The following is a 21467-nucleotide window of genomic DNA, read 5'->3' on the forward strand; positions in this document are numbered from 1 at the left end:
CATAATAGGGTTGGACATGTTTACATGACATTCACAAAGGATGAACTGTTCATTTTATTATTATTATTATTTCTTCCTCTCCTCCGTCTGTTATGCTACTCAAATGTTAAAAATAAATACAAATATAATTAAATAAAAATATAATAAAAAAGAAATATAACAAATGAAAGCGAATAGAAAAATAATAATAAGTGAAAACAAATCAATACTATTAATAATCATCATAATAATAGTGGATTTAAATTATTTTACAGTTGCTGGGGGACCTCAGTGTGCTTTTATTCTTGCAGCACAACAGCTTACTTCCGGTTTCAGTTGATCTTAACTAGCTAACTTGATGACGCCACTGGAGCCTTACTGTTTACTTCCTGGGTAAAAGGTCAAATTCGTCCTTTCGAGGTACCTGTTGTTTATTGTTGCAGCTACATTTTTGCTTTACCAGAACAGTTATTGAAGTCATAAGTGTCAAATATGTCGTCTGATGAACTAATCGGACCTGCTTTACCGCCGATGTTCAGAGAAGACGACAGCGATGAAGACTCTGACAATGATGAAGGATGTAAGTAGCCAAAATGCCAGCCTCACTTTCGATGAAATGTTGTTTTAACATGAATAGTCGCATCAGGTCCCTCTTTTGTGTTTTTTCCTTTCACCCTGTTTTAGTCTCTGGCCCTGCTTTGCCTCCCGGCTACAAACGGGAGGCACCGTCGAGCTCCTCGGATGACAGTGAACCGGAGGTGACGCTCAAAAGAGCAAAGACAACACACACATCTGAGAGATCTGCGGAGGAAAAAAAGTAGGGTCATCAATGGACTAGAAGTTGTATAGAAATATATGCCTCAACAACAAACCGAACAGTGACACGTGTCGTTTGAACAGAGTGGAGAACATAAAGGCGCAAGAAAAAGCAGATGATGGCTTCTTCGGACCTGCCCTGCCACCAGGATTTAAGAAACAACAGAGTTCACCAGAAAGGTAAGCAGCAAATGATGATCTGTGTTGTTGATACGAAGTGGTTTCATGTGGAAGCTGAAACTTCATTGTGTCCTCACAGGCCACTTGTGCTGGGACCAGCTTTGCCTCCTGGGTTTCGCAGAGCAGCATATGAAAATGAAAATGATAATGATGGTGAAGATGAAGAGGATTTCCCAGGGCCTGCCCTACCCCCTGGCTACCAGGCTGAGTCCTCCAGCAGCGAGGGAGAGGATGAGGATGTGATTGGCCCCATGCCGCCAAAAGGGCCTGTTGAAGACTCTGTGGCTCTGGACTTTGAGCGCAGAGCACGAAAGATGAAAGATAAGCTGACAGGAGATGTGAGTCCAGTTTTTCCCCAGTTTTATCTACATCACTGGTTCTCAAACTTTTTTACTTGTACCACTGGTGGTACTCAAGCTCTCTCTGGTGGTAGACTAAGGAATCTCCAAAATTAAAAAAAAAAGGAAACATTAATTACTAAATCAATATAATCCTAAGAAAATAAACTTAAACTTAAACTTTTTAGAATAAACCTTCCTGTCCGTAGCTGAATAGTGTAGGCCTACGCTACTGCATTTTAACATTGGTCTTAGTGGTGGTACTTGAGAGAGCCTGATATTTACTGAGGTGGTATGTCATGTACAAAGTTTGAGAACCACTGATCAACATTATCTAAACCAGAGATGTTCGACAGGGGCTCCAGGACCCCTGGAGGCACTAGTGTGCACATGGGAGGGGGGGCGCGCCTCACAGCCCAATTGTTGAAAAATGCTTGCTAAAATGCCCTCTAGGACCTTCTGGCCCGATTGTTGAAAAACGGTTGCTAAATTGCCCTCATGGAAGCCAAAATGTGTGCTAAAGTACCCTCATTAGGGCCAAAACATGTGCTGAAGTGCCCTCATGGGGGCCAAAACTAGTGCTAAAGTGCCCTCTTCACGCGCTATATGTGCCCTTTTTTTCCTTTTCGCCCCTGCCCTTCAAAAAGTCTGCACGCCCCTGCCTGGAGGGGTCCTCAGAGTTGCTCCACAGGGTTTGCCAAAAGATAGTTTGGTCCCAATTTCTTGTTTTTTTCTCGCAAACATGAAAATATGCATTAACATGAATCCAACATATTATTAGCAAACATACAGTAAATCGGTTTATTTGTGGAACTGAGAAACATTTAATTTAATTCACCACAACATTAATGAAAGGCTTACTGGCCTTTAGGTAAGGTAGCCCCTACATGGTTAAGTATTAAGTATTCGCTGTGCCTTCCACGTGTAGGCCTGTGTTTAACATAAAAGCGTGGTGTTAAAATATATTAATATGTCAATAATTATTATTTTAATAGCTTAGTATTGTATGCATCATAAAAAAAGGTATGTGTATAGGATAGATTATGTAGTATCTATAGTATATAATTCGATCTTGTGTGTCTTTTTCCCATGTGAATAGGACACCCCTGAAGTGGTGGCTAGAGAAACATGGATGACAGAGCTCCCACCAGAACTGCAGCACATAGGCTTAGGGGCAAGAACCTTCAAGAAGAAGTCAGGTCCAGAGAACAAGGATCGCTCCATTTGGACAGATACACCATCAGACAGGGAGCGTAAGATCAGGGTATGTAATGAAAATTTACTTCAAACTTATTATTAGTTATCCATATTAAACACCTTGAAGCTTATATATTACTTTTCTCATGACAAATAGGAACGCCTTGAGAAAAAGGAGAAGGGTGAGGTAGAGAAAGACGATACCCCACAAGTGTCCCAGAAGGACGTGGAAATGGCAGAGAAAGTGTCTAAGTATAATGTAAGTGGTGTTACTTCATCTTCTTTCTTTTGCCCGAAATGTCCCCATATATAATTAATGTCAGCTGTAATGTGCATTTGTCCACATTAAACAAAAAATTGTATCTCGCCACTCCCTATTATTAGGAGACCAAACGTGCTGAGTCTCTGGTGAGTATGCACACAAAGAAGATGAAGCAAAAAGAAAAGGAGAAGGCTGACCAACCAGCAGAGAGGAGACCGTTCGATCGAGATGAAGACCTGCAGGTGAATCGCTTCGACGAAGCTCAGAAGCAGCGGCTGCTGAAGAAATCTCAGGAACTGAACACGCGATTCTCCCACAGCAGGGACCGAATGTTCCTGTAACAAATTGTCAAAATGTAAGAAACATGTTTCAGTGTGCAGACCTGGCTGGTGTAGTTTGCATACAGGTTTTGATACAATATGGACCTTGTTTGTACAGATGTTATGTGTCATGTCAATTTAACTAAACAGGATTTAACAGACTATAAAGACATGGCAGACATGGCAATTTATAAGAGTTCATGTGACTGACTGTGCTCAATGCTACTACAGCTACTGTTTCAAATGATGAAGGCTGTTTTAAAGACAGTGGAGCTCACATTTCTTCTCATTTCTGTATTAGGGCTGATGATATAGAAGGAAAAACTCAAATAAATGACATATTTTTCCTATATTGGTATACAGATTGGTTTTGTTAAAACCGTTTTGTACAGATTACTGTCAAATACATTGTTATGCAGCATGCACTCCCTACAGCTTTGCAGCTATTCATGTTATTCATTCGTTTCCCTGCTTTTGGAATTTAAGTTAATTAAACTTTGTTTTTATAACCATTCTTTCTTACATTCGTATCCATGTATTATTATTATTTTTATTGTTATTGTCATTATTAATGAACGTTTTAGGGATATAGTGCACATAATCATTGGTCATATTTACTACTACAATTATTATCATTGTCATATTCTATCACCTTAGCTGCACTTGTTTTTACTGTTCTACTATATTAACTGCCATAACATTATTATAGTTACTGTTACTTTTGTGGTTGCTTGCATCTCTGGGAGTGTCCTGAGATAACATTTGTTATGAATTGGCACTGTAAATAAAATTAGACTGAATTGAAAAAGATAGTGGTTAAAAATATACAATAGATCCGCGAGACTTACCCATAGACTAAATAAAGCTTCTTGAATCTTGAATTTACCATACGCACTGTTTTGGACCTTCGGAGTCACCATACTTTAGTTTTGCGCATGCGTGTGGCGGTATTTGTAAGCTTATCAGTAGCATAATTTTTTAAAACATGTCAGAGAAAGGAGAAGTTGATTTAACTGGTGCCAAACAGAACACGGGCGTGTGGCTTGTAAAGGTGCGTATATTCATTTTTTATTTAAAAAAAAAAAAACGTTAGTTTATTTGGAAACAGGGTCATGTATTTACTCAAAAGCAGTTAAGGCTAACTAATGTAGCTTAGCAACTGCCGAATGAAGCCGTGCGTTCCAACGTTCGCTACAACCCATTGATTAAAATGGAGCCCATCGTTCTGCGAGGCAGCCAACGTAAACACAATCAGAGTATAGCGGGTATCATAAGCGGTTTTAACATGTAATAGCTAGACTTGATAGGGATTGCAGACATCTGTAATTTAGTTCTTCTGTACATTATTTTGATCAGTTGGCTACAAATGCTAGCTCCTACGTTTATTTAAATACCCAAGTGGCCCATCGTCAAGGTGTGAGAGCAGTCTATATAAAAATGTGCCCATTTTTCTTTATGCAGGTGCCCAAATACCTCTCTCAGCAATGGGCAAAAGCGACCGGCAGAGGCGAGGTCGGGAAACTGCGAATCTGCAAGTATGTGACACAACTGAGCATCAATAAAATACAAGCATTTAAGTTGTTTATGTTTAATAAATATAGTATAAATCCGGTGACGTAGTAGCCAGTGCAACATGTGATTATATACACTTGAAAGAGAGAAGATGGAAACTTAGTGTGTGCTGATAAAATCATTGTGGTGAATAAGTCAATGATCCAAGTAGTGTTTTTGGTTTGTTATATTACTAATGCATTACAAATGAAATTAAACTATTTTTGAAAACCAATTAATTCTATTTCTTTTGCTCATTATTTCTTCAAGGAAAGGAAACCAAGGAAAAGCAGAGGTAAGTGATGTTCACGAAGTACAATGCATCCTGGTGAAGGACATCTGTCATATGCAGTGCCATGATGACGATGATAGTCATCGTTATGATGTAGTACAAACGTAATACATATGTTGTTATCAACTATAGTCAGTATTGGGGAAATTATCAATTTATAAAGGCTGAATACCATCTCTGGAAAAATAAGGGTTAACCTCCCTTTTTGTTGCAGTACTGTACATGCAGAAAGTTGTGTGTGTATATGTACATTTTAATTGCAATTTGAATTGTGCAGAGATCATTATTTGGGTGTCATAAACTAATTTAGTAATTATTCCACCTTTTTGTTTATGACATTTATGATTTAGATATTAAAACTTGTTTTATTTTATTATGTAGAGAGTCAAAGCCAACCAAGAATGTCTCGTCATACTGCATTTTATTTAACTGTTGGAAACAAGGTATCGGCAGTGAAAGTAAGTAAAGGAAAGGGGCTGATTAAATGAGAATGACGCTGGTCTCAACAGGTCTCTTTCACTTTGAACGAAGAGCTGACTGTGATTGAGGGTATAGAAGATAAGACGGTGTCTGCGCCCCGCGAGCACCCGTTCACCATGCAGACAGTGGGAGGTCAGACGTTGGCGGTCTTCACAGAGACTTCATCAGGTGAGTTTCTGTCTTTATTGCTGCGTGACGGGGCATCCGTAACAGTCCACACGTTTCTGTAATGTGAAATATCTGTTTTTTACTAGAGCCCAGAGGTAAGTTCTGTGTGATCAGGTGCTGGAGGTGCCCATCCTGCTACTCCATGTACAGCTTGCCGCCTTGATGCACAGTCTTTACCTTGCCTGCCCTGCTTGTCTCTGTCTGTCGTGAACTCTCAACAGGTTTTTCCTACAGTGTGAGGTTGTCCACAGTCCTAACAGAGTACATAAAACAAATGTACTGTCCATAGTGGATGAGTGAACACTCAATGGAAAACAGAAGAGAGCTGGTCTGTTGGAAATGCGTCTCCATCCAGTCTGATCTGTGTTTTTGTCTCTTTGTATAAGGGAACATTAGTTTCAGTGTTTGATCTTCTGTGAGTCATTTGTTTGTGGTTTGACCTTTTTAAGTCCACTGCCAATCACCTCAGCTGATTGGGTATATGATCAGGCATGATGGATTTGGAATCAACTTAACATATAGTTGATCAATATCAACACAAATCAATGCTGAATCTGGAGTTGATTTAATCGGTGCATGGAGTTTGGTTTTAATTCCCCCAGCCTTGTCTGCCCTCTGACTGTAATGTAGGTTTTTTGTTGCTACGGGTGCTGGTGAGCTTTTGCTACTGTGCTTACTTTGGGACAACATCTTTTTTGTGTGTATGTCTGTGTGTGTGTTTGTTTTTAGGGCTGCACAGTTGGTGTAATCGTATTTATTTAATTTTTTAGGACTCCATATTTATTTATTTGTTTGTTTATTCAACAGGGACAGTGTATATTAATAATTATTGCTGTAAATATAGACCAGACCGGCCCCTTCTGGGGGAAAGAAACACACTGTCACATATGGAGAGAAACGGGGAAATGCAGAAAAGCTGTTTTGTAGCAGTTTAACCATGACTTTCACACTGAGATATGAGACTCATAAGATTCGTGAATATTCACTGTCCTGGTAAATCACCAAGTGATGCTGGTGACAATTACTACTGATGGACGGCTTACTTGAGGGGGAGGCTGCTGCAGTATAGTCATCCACTTGAATGGGGGAAAACAGAGGGGACATGACAGCAATTGCCTTCTTTTATTAAGGTATGGCATCGATCGGGTATAATTAAGCTCACAAAACAAATAGTAAACATGTCTAGAAAATCAGAATCAGAAATACTTTAATAATCCCCGGGGGGAAATTATTTAAAATAAACATTTTTCTAACCAGAAATAAATACTTTCAAACGTATCAAAATGATGATCCAAACACGCGTCAAATTATATTGACATCTGTAGGATCTTCTGTTTTCTATCCCCCAGAAGGGGGTGTGGCCTTGGCAATGACGAGTGTCGATCTGGTCTATGCAAGAATTAACCAAAAAGGTAGTAGTTTCCATCCATAGTCCCTGGCTAGATGTTACAAAAGACTCCTTTTAAAAGCAGAAGAAAAACAAGGAAATGTAAAAAAATAAAACAATAAGTGAAACAGGGTGCAGCAACTCGTGGTAAAACATTGAAAAATTGGATGTGTTACATTAGAAAAGAAGGGCATTAATGCTAATAGAGCTAAAAATAAATAAATAACATGAATACATTGAAGCAGGTTTGAAGTAGTAAAAAACAAAACATGAAATACATGAAGCCAGGAACAGAACAACACAGAGCAGCATTAAGCATGCAGGCAGAACATGACTTACACTGACAGAACTAAGTACAGAAATTGGAGAAACATGAGATAACTTCAAAGACACTGACATTGAAGATGGCAGCAGCAGATAGAAAGTCTATAAAACTGATTTTTCAGCAGAGACCATATCAATAAGGTAGCTGCTAAAACAGTTGGACATAGTAAGGCATAACAACGAAATGAAATTCAGTAGATCAATAGAAAAAAAAAAAGAGAGAGGTAATTACTGCTGCTTAAAACTAGATAAATTGCTTTGATAACATACAGCGTTTCCATGTGAAATTATTTTTTCAAATAAGTTCAGTATATGTGCAGCCCTGTCGTGGGTGTGTATCGTTGGTGGGACAAGGCATCTGTGCTCGCTTTTTTGTGAGGGCATGCTTGCTTCGCTCATGCGCACCGTGTGTACTGATCAGAGTTTACGCAGAGACGTTCTGTGTAATTAAACGTTTCCGTGTGCAACTAAACCCTGGGTGTGGTTCATGTTGTTCGACCCCCTCCTTCCGCCGTCTTCCATCCCTTGTATTTTCATGTTTACCATCCCTCCCTCCCTTCCTGTAGGCCAGTCAGAAGAAAGATCTGATGGCAGCAGCTCAGTTTCGGGGGCGGGGGCAGGTCCAGGTGAGTCCTCCGTTTCGCCAGTGAGTGACAAAGTTGCACCACCGGGAATCAGACGCACTTGAGTGTCTGTTATTTTATTATGAATAAATAAGCCATAAACATGCTTTGGAAGATACATGTGTTGGAACCAAGACTGCAGACACATTGTCGTCATGTAGAGGGCCTCTTCTCTTTTTGAGCATAATAGTTCATATGAAGCTTCTGCACTGTGTTTGCGACATCTTGACTGGAGGATGGAGAAGAGAGTCCTTCGGCAGGCTGGTCGCCAAGGCGCTTGAGCAGAGTGCTACCATCTCATGGTGTTGTAATACCAGTCCAGTTTTGACATTGTGGTGGCAAAGAGAATTAATATTTTACGCTGTTAAATATTAGTCTAGATTTACATGTGCATTTACGCAAGCTTACTTTAAAACGACATGTAAATAAGCACCAATCACTTGATTGTGATTCGATCAAGTGGTGCTTTTACTATGTTATTAATGTTTTGGTTTTTTTACCTACTCAGTGATTTTAAACTCAATACAGGTAGAATCACTCATTAACATTTTCCATTCCGTTGATAAAATGATAAAGCTGTTGTATATGAGACAAACTGTCTTCTTGGTTCTTATTTAATCCAACACCTGAAAGGCCAAAGCTATCTCTGAATAACTTGACGTCTGAGTATTTCATAAGCATACTCCTTAGGTATGTAAAATGTTCAATAACGTATGGACATACTGTATATTGTTAAGTTATTGGAGACAATATTAATTGGATACTTATTTGCAGCATAGATGAAGTTAGTAAGCCGTGGTGTGGATGACCTATGATAACTTTAAGGATAAGTAAGGTACAGGTATGGTAAGATAACTTTATTTCTACCCAAGGGTAAATGTGGTTGCAGTTAAAATGAGCTATCAGCTTTGGAACAAGTGGGAAAAAACATGGTTATATAGAATGTATACCGACAAATGGACTGGGAGACTTATGGTTGAAGAAAGACATGTATCGAATGAACTATGGGAAGAGTAGAGAGGGATACTAGGTTTGTGTGTCAGGCCAAGGTGGCTTATTGTAGTCAGATTAAGATCAGTGCAGTTACAGTATGAATGATTTAAAGCAGATGAAAAATGATTGATTACGAAACTGACCGTTAATTGCTCTGCCATTTCTTTCAGCTTTGAACCTGGACTGGATTAAATTAATATAAATAGCAAATCAAACTCTGTTTCTGGAATGTTTTTTTTTTTGTTTTCTCCAAACTCATTACCCATTCTGCTTTCACCCCTTCTCTCTTACACACATGGAACCGCTCACATTTCCTTACTTATAAAAATGCAAGTTTTAATTAGAGATTTTAATTAACTGTTCTCTTTTTCAGATAAAATAGCGTTGGAGGGAGTGGTAGTGCAGAGAGCAGAGTGCAGACCCGCTGTTAGTGAAAGCTATATGAGGCTAAAGAGGTGAGTATTTTCAAAATGGTGTGTATACAAGTTAGTATGAGAAGAACCTCAACCTGCATTTCAATTGCAATGTTAGATGAGTGAGCTATTATTATGTTACTTCTACATTTGGTGTATATGCATATGACTTGAACTGTCTGTGGACATCTTAATGTCTTTGTTTAATGTGTGCTGAATGTTAATTATGTCAAGGCCCATTCTTTTATATTCAACTTTTAAAGATGCTATAATCACACAAGTAGGTAGCGTAGCATTAATTACAGAGTTATTGTATCACATTGCATTGCATTATGCAGGGTTTTTTTTTTTTTTTTTAATGTTACATACTGTTAATGTAATTTTTTTTTATCATTTTAACAGGTTACAGATTGAAGAGTTGTCCAAGCCCATCAGGCTGTCACAACAGTTGGACAAAGCTGTCACCAGCAACTACAAACCTGTGGCCAACCATACTTACAATGTAAGAAATAAGTCCTATATTTTTTGCTATAAATTTAAAAGCACATGGAAATGTTTTGTGCTTGTTTTTAACTAATTGTACACATGTACACATTACTGTTAAGCATATGCTGTAGTTTGATGATGACCCTGAGGATGAACTGCCTATGCCAAACACATTTCTAGTCTTTCCACATTCATGTTTATAGAATATTGATATGATTGATTTTACATTCTAAAGTAATTGAATGACACTTGTAAACAACAGAAAAAATCCGTCATTGGTTGACGGTTGAAGGTGTAGGCCTTTTTGTGTTACCTGACCTCTGCCTGTTTACTTTTTGCTGCAGCTTGAGTATGAGCGGAAAAAGAAGGAGGAGGGCAAGAGAGCAAGGGCAGACAAACAACAGGTGTTGGACATGTTGTTTTCTGCTTTTGAGAAGCACCAGTACTACAACATCAAAGATCTTGTGGATATCACCAATCAGCCTGTGGTAAGACTAGAGGGCAACACGCGGGCTTTGGTTTTAACACTTTAATAACTGATGTCAGTGCCATTTTACTCATTTAGACTCAAGCTAGTCACACTCAACCGATATACAGTGCTGGGATAAAGCCTGACATCCCCGTGATCCCTACGCTACACAACAGCAACAACAACCTCAGAGCTAGCAACCTACATGTAGCTAGTCTGTATTGGGTCTTTAGGTTGTTGCAGGACTTTCACAACTTCTGAATGCACCTGGGAAAGGCCAGACTCCACCTTGCAGGACTCTCATGCCAGATTTTCATCTGTTTTCAGTGATCCAACAATCACATTTTTTTTGTCAAGTCTCACCACACCGTCGACATACATGTTTTAATATTTTTGCAGCTTTTCACAGGGAATTGACCGCTTAAAATGCCAGGGCTCTTCTCCAAATGTGCAACTGTTCCACCAAAACAGGTTCACTTCCGATACTGTTTTGCAGAGGCACCGTCCCCAGACCCTACTCTAGAATTGGGATAGAACGTGGCAAAGCAAGACTTAACTCAATTAGGCCATAGGTTGTTTGTCAATCCTGGTCCGGATCAGTATTCATCCAGTAAATGGGCCAGTTTTGCTGTTTTACCACAATCCATTGTTGATTTTACAGTTTTTTAAAGCTTCAATTCACACAGAACGAGAGCGTTGTATTAATCTTATCTCATGTTTGGTGTTTTTCTTCTCCCAGATTTACTTGAAGGAAATCCTACGTGATATTGGCATCTACAATGTGAAGGGAACACACAAGAATACCTGGGAGCTCAAACCAGAATACAGACATTACCAAGGCGATGAAGAAAAGACTGACGAATAGATTCTGGCCCTCCCATGACCAACACTTTTATCTTTTTTAATTTGATTGGGGGGGGGGGGTCCCCCCCTCCCAGACCAGGCCTTAGTTGGACCTTGGGATTCTCTGCTGATTTCCTTACATCAGGTCTCAAAACACACTGGATGAAGAGGTCAAGCAAAGGTTGCTTTTTACAATGAGAGGTTGTTGTATCTTGTTATTTTGTAGGATGCACGAAGGGCATTATGAAACTCAAGGTTTTACGTTCAAGTGTGCACGCTCTTGCAGATGTGGTTTCTGTCACAGCTCCAGCACACCCTTGAGGTAACAGCCCACAGTATTTGAAGTGAAGGTAGTTTTATCCATCAGACGCACATCATTTTATGAACTCTGGTCTCTGCATTATTTTTTTTGTATGTCTTGACAAGTATTATATCCAGAGGTAAGGGTTTTAATGTTAAGCGGATAAACTTTAAGTGGAGGTATGTGACACAGGTAATGGCCCCCACCACTAAATTGAAATGTGCTTTAACTATTTCTAGACATTTTACCATTTTTGAAATGTGCCCTTTAAAAAAATAAACAGGTTTTTACACCATAACTTGGAAAGACAAATTTAGCCTGAATTTACATTTAAAAACTTACCACCACTGTCATTCTTAAAGTTTGTGCTTTAGGTGTCCTCTTATTAGCCCATGGTTACGTGTTTTTATGCAATAAATGTGTATAAACAGAAACATTTAGTTAAGACTTTTTATTAGAACATCAAGCCAAAGAACAGCAGTACATAACTCTACAGCCATTTAAATTGGTTTCTCCTACAGCTCACCTGGTTTTATTCTCAGTCCCTTTTTGCTTTGTTATCTGTTGCTTGTCCAATTTCACTTTAACTGCCTACATTTCAGTAAGTTTTTAGTAATTCCTCATCTGAATAGTTTCATGAAACTGCTCACTAACTTTCACACCATTCTTACTAATGACAAGGTTCCACAAGTTTATACTTGGTCAAAAAAAAATGATTAAGAGATGGAGTAAAATAGTTTATTTTTTTCATATTGTATATACTGCATGGCATTTCATACGTAGCAAAACATTACATCATGTATAGAAAAGGGACACTGGCCGACAAAGCTGCCAGTGATCAGATATTTCAAACTATATGACAAACATTGAAGTGCACGTTTATTTGGTATCAGGGAAGAGAAAAGTCCATCAGGTGTTTGCATGGTCTTCCTTATCACCTGCAAGAAAATGAAAACGATGCATCACACCAAACAAATGTCAAAGTAAGTCAACAAGTGGTTGTTCCTGAAGACATAATTTAATTGGCCACCATGCAAACTAAACAAACATTGACAAAATGGCTATGTTTTAACCAAACACTTCCAGGGAAAGGAACATTGTTTTGCTGATTCTTTCAAGTGCAGTTTGAGGACATCTGTCAAGATTTAGTGGGTCAAATAAAATGAAAAAAAATGGAGTATGTCCCAACAAGCTTGCATGTATTCCTCAATTCAATCTGTGTTGCTATAGAATGTAGCAGTCAGAAAGCGCAAGGAAGCCTCACTTTAGCATCGCCATGCAAACCCAGAAGCCAAAGAAGCTTGCTTCAGGTCTATCAGTGGATGCAAGGTTTACCTCAACAAACATTACGAATGCTCACCTGCAAAGCATGGATTTGGGCCAGGACAGCTCAACAGCCTCTTCCCTCTGGTTTCATCTCAAAGTTTAAACATTGAGACTGGAAAGGAACAGAAAAAATAATTACATTCAAGCTCCTTACAGAAAAGAGAATGTAGTATATGCACAGATAGTTGAGATGACAGGATTTGTAATTTATCCTCCCCGATTCAATCTGAGACGCCATGGAAAAGAGGCGAGCAGAAAGCGCAGGGACATTTAATATTGCATCTGAAATATTAAAACCCAGGATATCTCACACCAGAGAGCCCAGGCTGTCAAAGATGCATACTGTGACCATCCTAAAAAGGCACGATTAATAAAAGTTAAACCGTAGCATGCAACTCCACAGAAGTACACATCTCAACATACATTTTCACACTACTTGACGCAGATGGTAGCTGTTATTACACTGCCATAGCAGATTGTGGTGTTGCAACAGCACAGTCATCACTGGAACAGTCTGTGAAGGTCAAGCACCGCCATCATCCCCCTCCTCCATCTGGCAAATACAGGTGTCCACCAAATGGCATATGATCTGCTAGGGAAAAAAATAAATAAATACAATGAGAGATCATTTGACACTATACCCTACATAAAGCAGCTTCTTTTTTGTTAAAACCAGTGTCAACACACCACTTTGAATATCAGGATTCTACAGCCATACCTGCATTTCTAAAAAATAACAGCATATAGACTTTAACAGTGCTAGTATATAACAGCTGACAGGAAGTTACCAAGGACCAAGACTGTTGCCTAGCAATGGAATTCAAGTTTACAGAGAGATTACACTGGTAATCGTGAATCTAAACTATCAAGGTAAAACAAACTAACTTAATAATTAATTTATAATTTATTATTTATAATAATTGGTTACAATGAGACAAAAAAAAAGAGTAACATTTAACAAATCCAACTGTTTTGAGTCGGTGGAGAAACAGGTTTCCATTTAAGGAGAATGGTAGGTCCGGCGACTTTAAATTATTTTTTGAAGTTTTTAGTTACTTAAATACTTTTATAACACGTTGCCGACCAATTTTAAATATGTCTAGGTAATAAACTATTTAAACGGAAAGAAACTAACACATACGTTCATCATTTAAAACCGCCGAAACCGTGTGATTGGGTAATTTAACAGCTAGATAAATGAGGGCTTGGGTAAGAAGAAGGCATTTCCGGTGTTACGCTTAATGGTGTAACGCGAACACGTGTTTCTCGTGCCCAAAAAACACTCCTGATCTGACGTAACATTACTGGACGTTAGTTCACCGTTAAACGTTCGCTACCTTAGCTGTTAGAACAGTTGGTAACGTAGCAACGCTGGTATAAAACGACTCAACTGGGGTACAGCTAACGGCTAATTTTAACACGTGTCCTTAGATATTTTATATTTTTGACTCTAAACGCTCTGTTAACCGTTAGTTTGGTTTCACATAACAGTGTGTTGTAGTTTATATACTTACAAAAGGCCATGCCGGTGCAGATAATGGAACAACTGAGGGTGTTTGGCATCATACATATTGAAAATGGCATAGCTTCTCCCCCCTCTTGACGACCGGTGAGGGGAAGAGTCGTGAAAGGACCGTTCAAACCGTAGCTTCCAGTTTAAATAGTTAAGACTCATTGTCGCCCCCTTGAGGACACAGAGGGAGCTATTAGGTTATTTATGGTCGCCCCCTGGTGTTCACAGTTAGAAATGACTCGTTTTTACCGTAATTTACGAAGCAAAGCGCATGATTACCTTTCAGTCTGTTTAGTTGCCTCGTGAAATTATATTGGGGACATTTTTTTTATTCATTTAAAAAAAAAAATCATATTTAACACATATAGGAAATCCCTTGATACAATTACAAGGAAGAAAGCAACAGTTAAAAAAATATACTCAAATATAGGTTATCTAACGTGTACTAAGCCCCTTTACTGAAGAAACAAAAACGGTGACACAATCCCTGTTTATACTATTATCCATGGTATTTTAATGCAGTGTTACAGAGAAACACTTCAAATATAAATGTGTGATTTCCCTTTGTTTTGTATGTTTTTAGTCTGTACATCTGTTTTATGTATCCACATACAAGCATGTAATAATAATATATTCACTTGTTTAACTGTACTACATGCAATGCTGACTATTTCATTATTCAATAATCATTTAAAAAAAGTTTCCTTATGGCCCAATCATCATATAAAGCAATGTTACTTTGTTGGATGCAGCCTATTTTTTAAGGCTACGGTGCAAATAACGACTGTTCTGTGGTCTGTAGTTAATTTGTTCTAATAATACTGTTTGAGAAAAGGACACTTGTTTAATTCATATTTCATTAGAAAAAGCTTACTTGGGATTTCCCTTAGTAAGTGCCTACAAAGCTCAGTCAAATGTTGTAAACATAAACATTCTGAATGTGTCCAAGTTTGATTCCTGTTACAGTGGATGTGAATGACATCAGCTGACAGGAAGTTAACAAGGACCAAGGCTGCTGCTGGCAGGTCTAAAGCCTCTGTGTTACCATTAATTACCATCACCATCATCATTATTATTATTAGGATTATTATTATTATTATTATTGTTGTTGTTGTTGTTGCTATTGTTATTATTATTATTATTGTTATTATGCTATTAAGGGTTTAGGCTATTTGTCAGCAGCATCATGGTAATATAATAAGATTAAATGAAAAATAGCATATAGGCCACTGTAAGTTTAAATAATAAAACTTGTGAAATTAAAGCATTAAATCATTAAGGGTATAGGCTACATCAGATGCACGTGCACAACGCGCGCCCCCGACTCTTTTTCCAACATACTGAGTTGACTGAGAAGCGACAGCACTTCTTAATTTGACTCCGCGAGGTTAAATGGTCATTAGCTTCCTGTGGATTTACGTGAAAATATGCAGGCATCACAGAAGACTTGTTGAGGCAGGTAAGTTGAGGCTTAATTCATTTTAGGATGACATATTTTTTTTTCTTTTTATGCGTGGCCACCCATCTTATGTGTACTAATGGTTAATGTAAAGAAAATACCCATTGTTAAAGACTGAATCGTTTTCATGGTCTCATAAACCACCGATTTAATCGACTTCTTCTTCAGCAGTTGAATTAAAAACAGTGGGGGTAATGTTGCCTGAAATAATGTGTTCCTAATTCAAATTAACATTTTGCTCAATCTTCCACAGGCGGTACACAGTGAGGCAACAGCCCAGCTATGTTCAGAGCAGTGTTTGGAAACAAGAGAGAGGGAGGAGGAAAAAGAGGAGGGAAAAAGAACCAGAGACATCCAGGTAAGAGAAAACAACACTGAAACTAACACGGTGACAAAACGGTGGCATGTCAGCTCAATAATAAGCCAAGATTGTACCTTTGGGCTTGTATCTTTATTATATCTTATCATATGATGTCTCCTTTTTTGTCCCTGATCACGAATATGTATAATGTTAGACACATTAGGTCTGGCATTATTCGATGGCAATATGCAGGTTCTCTTCTCCAGGGGTGATTTAAGTAGAGCCATTTCAATTAGCCTAATTCATCAGTGTGTTCTGTCCTTCACACAGTGTCCCGCAGCTTGCATTTAAAGTGTGTCAGGAGAAGTTAGAGCAGGTTAGGCAAACATCCTGACCTACTAAAAATGATACTGAATTTCACAAGACTTTGTGAACGAGACAAAATCAAAGTTATAAATGTGTCGTATTTGCTGTAAACAAACTGAATTTTTTGTCGTAATGTCAGTGAAATGTGAACTGAAGAACTGGGATGTTTAACAGTTGCTAAGGTGTTTGTACTTGTCAACATGCTGCAGTTAAGAGGAGATTACAGACTGCGCAGTGGAGATAGATGAACATAAGTAGAGCTCAGTATTAGAGCAACCATGTTGCCCATTAATATTTGATAATGTGCCGCTCTGGGTAGCAAGAACACAGAGGAAGATGGAAAACTGTGTCAGTCTCATTAAAAATGATATAGAATGTTTACAGTGCATTGGGACGGCTCTGATCGTTTGCAGCAAAGTATTACCATAATGAAAGGTTTCAAGGCAATGATCCCTCTGCACTTTTAGGACTTGTACCACTGCATAGCATGCAGATTTTTAATATTAAGTGCTGGACTTCTGAGTACTTGTTTTGCTCATGGTAATAACCGACTCATATATAAGGTGAGAGAAAGTGAACTGAATTATTCCACAGGGAAAACTACTGCAATCTAGTACAACCAATAAACGTGGCAATAAGGCCTCTGTAATCACCTGGCTTTGTGAGTTCTCATGCATAGTGTTTATTTGAAGATACAGGATGAGGCTTAATAGCAGCAATAAGTCTGGTCATGAAAATGATTTAAATATTGAATTGAAATATAATAAGTGTAGCCTCTTTTATTGAATGTGATCCCATTCCTTTAAATAGATGTTCTAGCATTGCCAACTTTCCATTACCTCATTCAGCAGTATGCCTCCCAGACAAGATATGTTCACTCTGTTGTGGCCTTATGTGGGACATATTTTAAACTGCTCTGTTAAATCTACTGTACAGCCACAGTTCTGCTAAATTAACTCTGCCTTTTAACTGTACTGGAGCTTTTTTAAACGATGCTTCTTGCACTTCTCTTTTCGCTAAACACACTCTTTTCCGTGTACCTTAGGTGGTGAGGTGTTGACTCGCAGCACCTTGCAGAGGGGAAGCGGCGGGCACGCCACACACTCCCGGGTCCATGACAGCGTTTACAATGAGAGCCCGGTAAAAGTGAGGAGACTGACCAAGGGTGCGTCCATTTCTTTACCGTCCTCTCCTCTTCTCCCTCGCCAGGCCGACATAGTTCCCTCCCAGTCGTGCATCAAGTTCACAGGTGGGTTAAAAATTGAAATAGTAATTAGTAACAAGCAAAGCACGGTTTCTATATGAACAACCAAGAGTGACAAGAAGCTGTGCATCAGGGAATAGCTGCAAAGATAGCAGAATGCTTTCATGGGTCTGCCTTGATTAGCAGAGAGCTTCTGTGCATTCATCTGTTCCATACATGTGACAGCAAACGCAAGAGCATGCAGGCTGTGTCCCCAGGGCCCCAAAACATATGACAGATTGTCAGAGTAAATGATTGAACAAGATAACTTAAGGCAAGGAACCCCAATTAGGGAGGTCAATTTTAAGATATTATATTAGCTTGGATTTACACTTAAAGATATTCCATAAAGTCACAATCAAAGTGAGCTCTTTTGACAAAATAAATTCTATTTTTACTTTTGCACGTCTTTACCGTCATATGCATCACATGTACTGTAGTAGATGCAGCCATGCAAGGGTGCCATTATACTTTTACACACACAAGTAATTGTAAGTGGGCCAATATGCCACACGTTCCTTGTTTGATTCCTGCAGGAAACCATTATCACATTGTCACGGACCAGACAGATGAGGACCACAAGTGCGTCACGTTTTAAGAGTTTTATTGAGGGTTCCAGAGAGGGAAAGGGAGTGCAGTTCAGGGTGAGGCAGTGATCGTAGTCAGGCAGAAAGGCAGGTCGGTTTACCGGGGCAGAAGATCATACAGGCCCAGAGGAGAAGGCAGGTCGGGTTTTCCAGGGCAGACGATCAGGCAGGTTCAGGGGCGATCATGGTCGGGTTTACCAGGGCAGAAGATCAGGCAGGTTCAGGGGCGAAGGCAGGTCGGGTTTTCCGGGGCAGACGATCAGGCAGGTTCAGGGGCGAAGACAGGTCGGGTTTACCAGGGCAGAAGATCAGGCAGGTTCAGGGGCGAAGACAGGTCGGGTTTTCCGGGGCAGAAGATCAGGCAGGTTTACAGGCAGGTCCGGGTTGTACAGGAGTCAGGGAGTAAAGCCAGTGAAGCACGATACGGAAGCAACTTCGCAGACGGTCTGACAAGGCCGAGCTGAAAAGCAGGACTCTTTATGCTGGAGGTGGTGAGTGGGAAATGCACTGCAGCTGGCAGGTAAACGGGAGCAGAGCAGAGACAGGTGAAGCTGATGAGTACAATCAGTGAGTTGCCAGGTAGAGAGAGAGAGCTCATGACACACATGAGCTTCCCTCGTCCCTTTCTTCCCATCTTTGTTTGATTTATTGATGTTATTTGATGATTAGAAAACACTCCTGCACGGCAGTTATTACATACATTAAAAATCACCAAAGGTAAAAACACAATAAAACCAGAAGGCTTATTGCCAATGAGGTCCTCTATATCACTCACAGAAAAAAAATCAATATAGAAATAGCATATAATTACTCTACATATTACCCATTCCTTTAATGTCACTTTAAACATGCTCCGTGAAATACTCAGATGTGTGGGCAGATTAGTCCACTGTGCTGCTGCACTGTAGGGAAATGTGTTTGTGCTTAGGCTGTTGAACCGAAATTGTATGAAGGCTGTCAAGCTACCTTTTGTAAAACAGCTATGACTGTCTCTTAGTAGCGAGAAATAGTTAATTACATACTTTGGTACCATGTTTTTCATGTTGATCTCTGCAGTCAACTGTCAAATAAACTTCAGACTGACAAAAAAGGAGAAAAAAAGCTCTGCACATACATCATTCTGCACAATGAAGGTCAAATATTAAAGTGAAATAACAGCAAACAAAACACGATTTTGAGTGGAGAACTTTTCTGATTTTATTTTATAGTGTCTTTATCAAATATAGCATATTCTACGATATACATACTGCCTCATGAATACTTCATGATTTATTAAAATAACACATTGTTGATATATCCATGGGCATGTCATTATTTCGTTATTCATTAAGTAAAAATATTAAAAATCGTTAAGATGTTATCGACTGTTGAAACAAGTTGTGTTACTAACGAAGAGGTGAAGGAAATATACTGTAATGGATAATATTGTGTGTAGGGTTTTTTTTGTTTTTTTTATAAATGTAATGACATAAAATCTCTCCTAATTGTTGGATGACAAGAAAAAACAAACTCCATGTGTACCTGGGGTGCCTCACCCTAAAAGAAGCACATGGTGGCAGTGTCCCGCAGCAAGTACAACCATTCAGAAAAAAGGTGCCGTTACATTTGATTGCATGCAGCACAGCCTTTATTTCCGCCAGTACACTTAAAGAACATGAAAAGGAAAATTACAGCAAGTAAAAATATACACTGTCATGGTCTTTGTGCCTGTGGTGGTCATGCAAAGTCATTTATGAAACAGTATGATAAACAGTGTTTCTGAGTCTATCCACACGCAGGATAACCTTGAGTTCCATTCGTTTCGGTGTTCGCAAACATCTCCTCTGCCTGAATGATCTTCACTCCTAAGGAATCTGTGCTTCCAGGGACCCTCAAATGTTGTTGTGTAAATTGAGAAACACCCGCACACATCAGTTTGAGTGCACTGTCCCTGCCAACACACACACAAACACACATAGACACCTTAGCAGTGTTAATATATTATAGATAAACGCCCACGGTACAGTGAATATTGTGCTGTTTGCATGCATGGCTCGCACTCTGTACATACTGCTTTATACTCCTGGGACACAATTCAAATTCTGCACCACAGATCTCATCTGGGGAGGTTTTAATCTCTCTCTCTCGCTCTCCCTCTCTCTCATATTCTCTCTCTCTCTGTCTCTCTGTCTCTCTCTCTCTCTCTCTCCTCTCACTCTCACTGTCGCTCTCTCACTTTCTTTTATATCCCCCCCTTATCTCCACCCCTTATCCCTCCCTCTCTCCCACCCTGCCTGCTCTCCCTCCCTTTCCCTCCTCCCTCTCTTTGCTGTGGCCGAAGGACGGGTAAGGAAGCTGGAGTATGTGGATGGCTCTTCCGACGCGCGAGAACCTCTTGTCTTTGCCTCGTGCCGTGGCAAGACATACCACAGAGGTGAGAACAGGAGCGTGTGGGAGTGTGTTTAGCATCATTTCGGTATTTCCAGGTATTGATCAGGGGAGCTGAGTGAGAATGACTGGGGTAGAGGTGAGTAAATTAAGAGCTATAAGAGAAAGTGAGTATGTGGTTGTGTTTTATTTACATCTAAAAGGCTTTGCTTTAAGTTTTTCCGTTCAGATGAATGTGGGCACAGGGATGTCTGTGTAAACCTCCATGTATTTTAATTGAGAGTGTATTTGTTTTATCGCAGTTTCTCCTCAGTCTTTGCCCCTGACTTCTTTGCTTGCTGCTCGTACGGTTATGGTTAGATGAAAACAATAATGTTGTAAATACCCGCAGCTCAGCAAGCTTTCTTTATATTTTGACCAGAGGGCTACCCTTAGGCTAAACAGATTTTATGAAACATCTTCCATCTCGGTTGCCAGGCACCTCTCAGCTTCCCGTTTCCAATGGCAACTGCTGGGTGGTTTGATGAATCGTACTGGACATTCAGTGTGTCCTCATGTTACTCCAGATTGGATCTCAGTGCTCTGCTGACTAAATTCAAAGTTTTCTCTCCTCCCCCTCTGTGAAATACACATCCTCCCCATCCTAACAAAGTCCTCAGCAGCTCTTCAAGCTGTGAAGTGAAAAGAGTAATGACAAAGGCTAGAACTTGGGCGTCTTATGGAACAATAATTATCAAGCTTGCTTCTCAAAAACAACCTTGATCCTCTCAAGGCTAGGCTCCTGTTGTAACACACTTGAGTTGAATGTAAGAGTAACTTGATGCAGTACCTTTTTAAAAGAGGAGAGTGAGCCAGCAAGACAGAATGAGAAAGAATCAGTGGA

At 39.5% G+C, this 21467-nt stretch overlaps 3 protein-coding genes and 1 long non-coding RNA gene across 5 annotated transcripts in view; 3 read left to right on the plus strand and 1 right to left on the minus strand.

The window, feature by feature from the left end:
* The first annotated feature begins 389 nt into the window (after positions 1–389).
* gpalpp1 (GPALPP motifs containing 1) lies at positions 390–3551 on the plus strand. The gene is made up of 7 exons (XM_083911293.1): positions 390–559; positions 664–796; positions 880–975; positions 1055–1313; positions 2413–2577; positions 2668–2769; positions 2895–3551. The coding sequence occupies exons 1-7, from the start codon at positions 472–474 to the stop codon at positions 3111–3113; spliced, it is 1062 nt and encodes a 353-aa protein (XP_083767419.1). The 5' UTR covers positions 390–471; the 3' UTR covers positions 3114–3551.
* Positions 3552–4028: 477 nt separating this feature from the next.
* Positions 4029–11812, plus strand: gtf2f2a (general transcription factor IIF, polypeptide 2a). Of its 2 annotated transcripts, XM_083911304.1 has the most exons (9): positions 4029–4143; positions 4554–4627; positions 4914–4938; positions 5445–5583; positions 7861–7920; positions 9284–9365; positions 9726–9825; positions 10154–10297; positions 11018–11812. In XM_083911304.1, the coding sequence occupies exons 1-9, from the start codon at positions 4078–4080 to the stop codon at positions 11141–11143; spliced, it is 816 nt and encodes a 271-aa protein (XP_083767430.1). In that variant the 5' UTR covers positions 4029–4077; the 3' UTR covers positions 11144–11812. The 2 variants fall into 2 exon arrangements, with proteins under 2 accessions (XP_083767430.1, XP_083767431.1); XM_083911305.1 differs by lacking the exon at positions 7861–7920.
* Positions 11813–11943: 131 nt separating this feature from the next.
* On the minus strand, positions 11944–14383 carry LOC310945279. Its single transcript, XR_014593151.1, has 4 exons — positions 14263–14383; positions 13172–13340; positions 12783–12860; positions 11944–12360 (listed from the first exon to the last, which is right to left on the minus strand). It is a non-coding gene; the product is annotated as an uncharacterized lncRNA (long non-coding RNA).
* A 1619-nt stretch (positions 14384–16002) lies between these two features.
* LOC310945150 (protein TANC1-like) overlaps positions 16003–21467 on the plus strand; it is a gene marked incomplete at both ends in the record, with an annotated part of 34750 nt that continues 29285 nt past the window's right edge. The window contains 3 exons of the mRNA XM_083911163.1: positions 16003–16078; positions 17433–17636; positions 20538–20630. Coding sequence (XP_083767289.1) covers positions 16003–16078; positions 17433–17636; positions 20538–20630 — 373 coding nt within the window. The remainder of the gene's footprint in view (positions 16079–17432; positions 17637–20537; positions 20631–21467) is intronic.

The sequence above is a fragment of the Echiichthys vipera genome (genome assembly GCF_963691815.1).
Source record: "Echiichthys vipera genome assembly, chromosome: 1".
NCBI lineage: Eukaryota > Metazoa > Chordata > Actinopteri > Perciformes > Trachinidae > Echiichthys > Echiichthys vipera.